Source organism: Falco biarmicus, chromosome W (assembly GCF_023638135.1).
Source record: "Falco biarmicus isolate bFalBia1 chromosome W, bFalBia1.pri, whole genome shotgun sequence".
Lineage (NCBI taxonomy): Eukaryota > Metazoa > Chordata > Aves > Falconiformes > Falconidae > Falco > Falco biarmicus.
The window spans coordinates 9,418,193-9,424,192 of NC_079310.1; the positions used below are offsets into that span (position 1 = coordinate 9,418,193).

Below are 6,000 nucleotides of genomic sequence, written 5' to 3' on the forward strand. Positions count from 1 at the left end.
GACTTTTAAACTGCCTTTAAATAAATTAATTACTCCTAAAAATTTAGACTTTTAATAAGTCTAAAGTGTTAAAGATTAATATTTAAAGTCTTTTCTCTCATGATTTTACTGTTCTACCCACTGTAAATCAGACTGTTATTTCAACCTGAATAGGGTCAGTTAAACTCAAGACATGCTGACATGCAACTCTTAAGCAACCACCTAAGAGCTGAATTCAGTGGCATTTAAGCTCATGTTTATCTGTTTTTGCATCTGCTTAATGTTAATTTGACTTTCCTAAGGTCTTTGCAACACATGCAGATGTGTTGGCAATTTGCAGGATTAAATCTAAATATTCTATGACAAAATTAACTAGCTTTTTGACTGCCATGCAGAGGATTGTGATTCCCACTGTGCTACCTGTTTCATTCTCCATACTTTGCTTGTGAAAGTATTTATACGCCAGGGTATCTTACATGATTTTAATATTCTTAGGGATGAACAAGAAGCAGCAGAAAGTGTCAGCTAAAGATGAACCAGCTTCAGGCAGTAAGGGCAGTAATACATCACAGGTACAGTACATTAACTATCTCTGGAAGATTTGTGGTTTTACGTTTGGGAACTTGGTAGCTGAAAAAGAGGCAGTATTCCCTTTGTGAAAGTTAAAAGTTTTATTTCATTGAATGCAATCAAGAACTTCAGAGACTGCAACCATCAAATACAGCCCAACTGCTTTTAGTAACAATTTACAAAGTGTACTGCAGGTACCTGTGCCATTCTTTTTCAAGTAGTTGTATTTGGGAAGAGAAAGAAAACAAAGTACAGATTGCATTATTACCCTTAGCAAGCCCTTGCTTTCTGAGTTCTAGACTTGCAGAAGAACCATGCAAAAGGAGTTGAGAGTGGTTATTGCTGAGAAAGGAGTAGCATTTCATTGATAGCAAGTCAGTTTTTCTTTGTCGTAGTTTTAAGATATTAAACCATTAGAATTCTGCTTTATCTAAAGCAAACATAGCATTTATGTGTAGGGATAAATTTTGAGAAAGAAATATTACATCTGTCTCCATCGTTAACATGTAAAAACTACAGAATAATCTTGCTTTGGAGAGAGATTGGTATGTAACAGCAGAAGCCCTCAGATATGAGAAGACCAGTAAAATATCAGGGTAGTGGCCAAAGAATTGATGATCAAATTCACCTTGTAATTATTTTTTTCTGCTGTCTGATAGTTCCAATAATATTATTCATTCTGTAATAATAGGGACTTTTCTTTCTGGATAAAGGAGTTCAAATCCCTCCTACAATAATCCAGAAAAATAATATAAATGTATTTAGAAATTCTATTACATTTAGAAATAAAATAGAAATGTTTTAGAAAGACTGCCTCTATCTCTGTTCATTAACAAACCACTGAAAATAGCAGCCCTCTCCTTTGTTACTTTTTCACTCAGTTTGTCTTACTGCACTAATTAAGTTTTCTCATGTTTTTACATCTCAGACACAGAAGAAAGGACAACAGTCACAATTTTTGCAAAGCCGTAACTTAAAATGCATAGCCTTATGTGAAGGTAAGCTGAAAGCCCTTGAAAAACTGTTTTAGTCATGGACGTGGTGTTACTGGATGCAAATCAGTGAGACCTTTAGTTCCAGTACTGGTTGGTTTTAGCTAAGAGACTACTGGTAGGCATACCAGTACTTGTTTAATAGCTGACCTTTATATTTCAGTTCAGAATGTTTCCCTCTTCAAACAAAATTTGTAACACATGCTGAATTTTCAAGAAATAATAATATGCACGTACTGACGACTCATCTGGTCTGTCTTTCAAATGTGATCATATTCCTAAGCCATCAATATAACCCAAGTCATGGTCTTTATTTTAAAAGGTGACTTCTTGCAAGCTCTTGACAAACGCATTAAACACCTACAAGTCAGAAAAAACAGCTTTCCTATTGAATTTCCAAATAATATTTCACTTCTCAGGCAAATATACTGTTCGTCTGGTAACCAGTCTGTTCTCTCTGATGGCTTCAGAAATTTTGTGAAGTTAAAATCCAGTGCATATGAGTATGGTAGTTCTTGAAAGACTTGGCTATACTTTTATTTAGTTATAATGAAACCTCAGCAGATTTTGAGAACAACAAATTATAAAATGTGAATAAGAATTATACCAGTAATTGGTAAGTAGTCTTACTGGCCAAACAAAAAGAAAATAAATTAAATTCAGGGTTTTTTTAAAAGTAAAAATTCAGACAGACAGTGGAAAAGATGTTATTTCAAAACGGAAGCTTTAAGCTATATATGCTGCTTTTTAATATATTTTTGAGAATGTTCAAGTGAAATATTTAATATGATTAAGATGTCATTTAACATGAAAATACAATTTGATCTGAACAGAAAAATACATAAGTTCTAAAACTTTCAGAAGAAGATATGAAATTAATCTAGGATTTACTAGAATTTACTTGGCCTTTCTAAATATAAATTACGTCTTTCCTAAGGACTTTCATCTATGTCATTCTTTCCTCAAATTTATTAACAGATCATGGATCTTATAAGGGTGAATTTTAAATAAATGTAAAATATATTTTATGACATTCATATTCACTTCATTTTTCTGTGAAAATAAGTGTTTAGGGGAGGTGGCTAATATAGATTTTAAAATTAATTACAAGAGAAAAATGTTTGTTAAAAATTACAATTCATGGAAGATATGGTATAAAAATTGAATATGCTTTTATTCATAGCAGTGTTTAAATGCATTTATAAAAATCTTTTCAAATACAGATTGATAGTAATGATTCTACCTAGCAATAAAAAGGTTTATTTCCCGTGTTGTCCTAATTCTGTTGGTAAATAACCTATCATCAGATACATTGTTGTTTTCTAAATGTTGAACAAGTTTTCACAGGCTTTGTGATCTCCTTGAGTCATAATTGCTATACTTCTTTTTTTTTAATATTTGGTATTATTGCAAATCTCAAATTTGTGGTATCTCAGTTTCAGGCTTTATCCTTCATATCTTATTTTTGTCTCAGCCATCATCAAACACAAATATTTCTGTTCCAAAGTCTGATTAGTTGACTCATATGCTCCTTAGCAGCCCTATGGCCATTTAAAATTGGTTTTTAATAAATATACTTTTTAATTTTTCATTCCAGTGAAGAACTGGCTCCCATATATCTGTGTTTTCTGGAAAATATATTTTGGAAACAAGAATCAAGTTCATCTCCCTGTTTGTACTAGCAGCCAACTTGGAGTCTATGCCATGCCACAAACATGCACTGGAAAATTACACATTCCCAGAAGCCTATTTAAAGTGTTTAAAAAACCAAATATTTTAAAACAGTATTTTCCAGGCGTGTTTTCATCACTATGAAATTTATTCTTTCCCTGATAGTGATAACTTCATCCGATCTGCACAAGCATGGAGAGATATGGGTAGTTCCCAATACGGATCATGTGTGTACAAGATTTTTCTTTGTGTGAGTACAAAGCTGCTTTTAACATTCAACATCTGTCCATTCTAAGCCTTTTTCCCCATGTTCCTTCCAATAGCTGTAAATTAAGTAGATAAAAGATGTTTCTTCCTAATTCTTTAAAGCAGGGGTCCTCAAACTACGGCCCGTGGGCCAGATACGGCCCCCCAGGGTCCTCAATCCAGCCCCTGGTATTTACAGAACCCCCCCGCGCCCCCTGCCGGGGTTTGGAGGGGGGGAACCAAGCAGCCGCAGATGACTGCCTGCCACTTCATCCACGCTGGCCCCCTGGTTAAAAAGTTTGAGGACCCCTGCTTTAAAGTATCACTTCATTTTTTATATATCTCTGTATTTTTGTTAAGAAATACATGTATAAGTTAGTGACAAAGTTTTAGTAGATGTTTAGTTATAGAATAAATTAATGGAGAGTTACTGATTTTTCCCACTCAATAGCATTACAGTAAGTCTATCCATATATTGTAAAAAATCTCTTCTATTTGGATGTATGTTTTAAAGCTGAGGTATTTGTTAAAGGCTTCCTGTCTATGATGTGAGCATTTCCCCTCTCACCTATGACTTGTAATTATATATCAGCATAGATTTCATCCCTGCAAAGAGAATCATGCAGACCAGTTGGAGGAGCATGCTGACTTCAGATTGACCAGCACTGGGGTTTTCAGTGCTCAGGACTGTTTTATCCATGCAAATCCTTAATACAGGTGATTTCTCATAAGGAGAAAACCCCTGGAGGTTGTTGTGGTGTCACCACTAAGTGGAGGCCCACTTGTGACAGTTTGGGTGCTGCAGGCATTGTGATACATTGTGCATGCTTTGGCACCAGCCTCACATAGGGTGGTCTGGGAGCAGCTGCAGAAACAGCCTTTTCCTTTATATCTCCAGTAAGAGGGAAGCTGCTAACATGCCTTGGTGGGCCAGGTGCTGGCAGAAGTCCCCTTTGGGTCCTAGTGAGTTATTCAACCTCAGGGTTTTGATGACAATGGCAGCCCTACCACCCTTCACTCTAGATTTTAGGATCTGCATATAACAGTGAAGTGCAACAGAGCATTTTAATAGAAAATGTTAACATATGGAATAAACACTCTTGATTATTGAATGAAACAGTTTTGGATGTGTTTAATAAAACACTAATTTGATTTTCTGTACTTTTTTTTTAGTTATGAAGATGGTCAAGTGGGTGATACAAGTATAAATACACAGGAACCAAGCATTCATAAAGAGATTCTTCGAGTCATTGGCAATCAAACTGCTACTGGTTAAAAAGGCCACTCTTATTTAATTGATGTGAATTCGAAGCCTTCCTCTGTCTCAAAGCTGGATTTTGAACTGAAGAAGATGCAAAAACTAATTTATTGTTATTATTCTAAGCAAATTAACCCTTTGAATACTTAATGCTTTCTTACTTGGTATTTCTTATCTCATCAAAATACCTGAGATGGTATGAATTAGCAACTGTAGGGGTGCAAAGTCTATTAATATACTACACTAATAATAATTAAACAGGCATTTGGATTGTTCACAATAAACAGACTTTAAAAAGGAGCTTTCTGCTGTTATTTTTATATTAAACTTCAATTGGAGGTTTTAGTACTGTACACTAGTATTTTAAGTTTAGAATGACTTAATTATAAGCAAGAGAGAAGATTTTATAGCGGAGCACCTGTATCATGCATGATACTTTGCAATAAGTAACTATTTCATATTTAAACACAATAAGAGGTTATCTGGAACATGTCAAATTAAAGAGATTGGTTACCTGCAGATATCTTTGATTTTTTTACACAGATGCAGCTAGGATTTAGAATCAAAGGTTAAAATAACAGTACATTTTTGATGCAATGAGTGAAACAAAGCAAAAAGTAATGACTGATGGTGTATGTTTAGTTTTCTTTATCTTCTCTGGAAAAACTGTCTTATCCAGGGGTCCTCAAACTTTTTAACCAGGGGGCCTGTGTGGATGAAGTGGCAGGCAGTCATCTGTGGCTGCTTGGTTTCCCCCCCAACCCCTGGCGGGAGGGGGGGGGGCGGCAGAGGGGTTCTGTAAATACCGGGGGCCGGATTGAGGACCCTGGGGGGCCGTATCCGGCCCGCAGGCCGTAGTTTGAGGACCCCTGGTTTTATCCATTAAGTAGCTCAGTTGCATTTTTTAATTATACAAGCCTAGCAAACATCTGAAAACCTGAAGCTGTTAACTTCCTTTTTACAAATTTGGTTTTTATATACTAGAATTTACAGTTTCTTCAGATCAACAAGGTTCTTTAATGTTTTCATCTTAACTTCAGTGAGACTTCTCTGGTTAAATTTAGCCACATATTTAAAAGTACCTGCTGAATTAGGGCTTTTACATGACTGATTTTTCATACATCAGAAAATGCAAACAAATGCAACATTTTGCTGATTTTTCTCTTGGTGAAATATTTTTAAAAATTTATTCCTAAGGGAAAACAAAACAAATCAAATCAAATCTTATCTTTCTGTCCTTTAACAACTTTTTTCCAAGTGAGCATGATGGCAACACCAGTCTCC

The 6,000-nt window shown here is 35.1% G+C and overlaps 1 protein-coding gene across 1 annotated transcript in view; it reads left to right on the top strand.

The window, feature by feature from the left end:
- Nucleotides 1-5,016, top strand: part of LOC130141940 (protein mono-ADP-ribosyltransferase PARP8-like) — a 160,127-nt gene extending 155,111 nt beyond the window's left edge. The window contains exons 23-26 of the mRNA XM_056323237.1: nucleotides 475-551; nucleotides 1,478-1,547; nucleotides 3,378-3,462; nucleotides 4,632-5,016. Of these exons, the coding sequence (XP_056179212.1) occupies nucleotides 475-551; nucleotides 1,478-1,547; nucleotides 3,378-3,462; nucleotides 4,632-4,734 (335 nt within the window). The 3' untranslated portion in view covers nucleotides 4,735-5,016. The remainder of the gene's footprint in view (nucleotides 1-474; nucleotides 552-1,477; nucleotides 1,548-3,377; nucleotides 3,463-4,631) is intronic.
- Nucleotides 5,017-6,000: the final 984 nt, after the last annotated feature.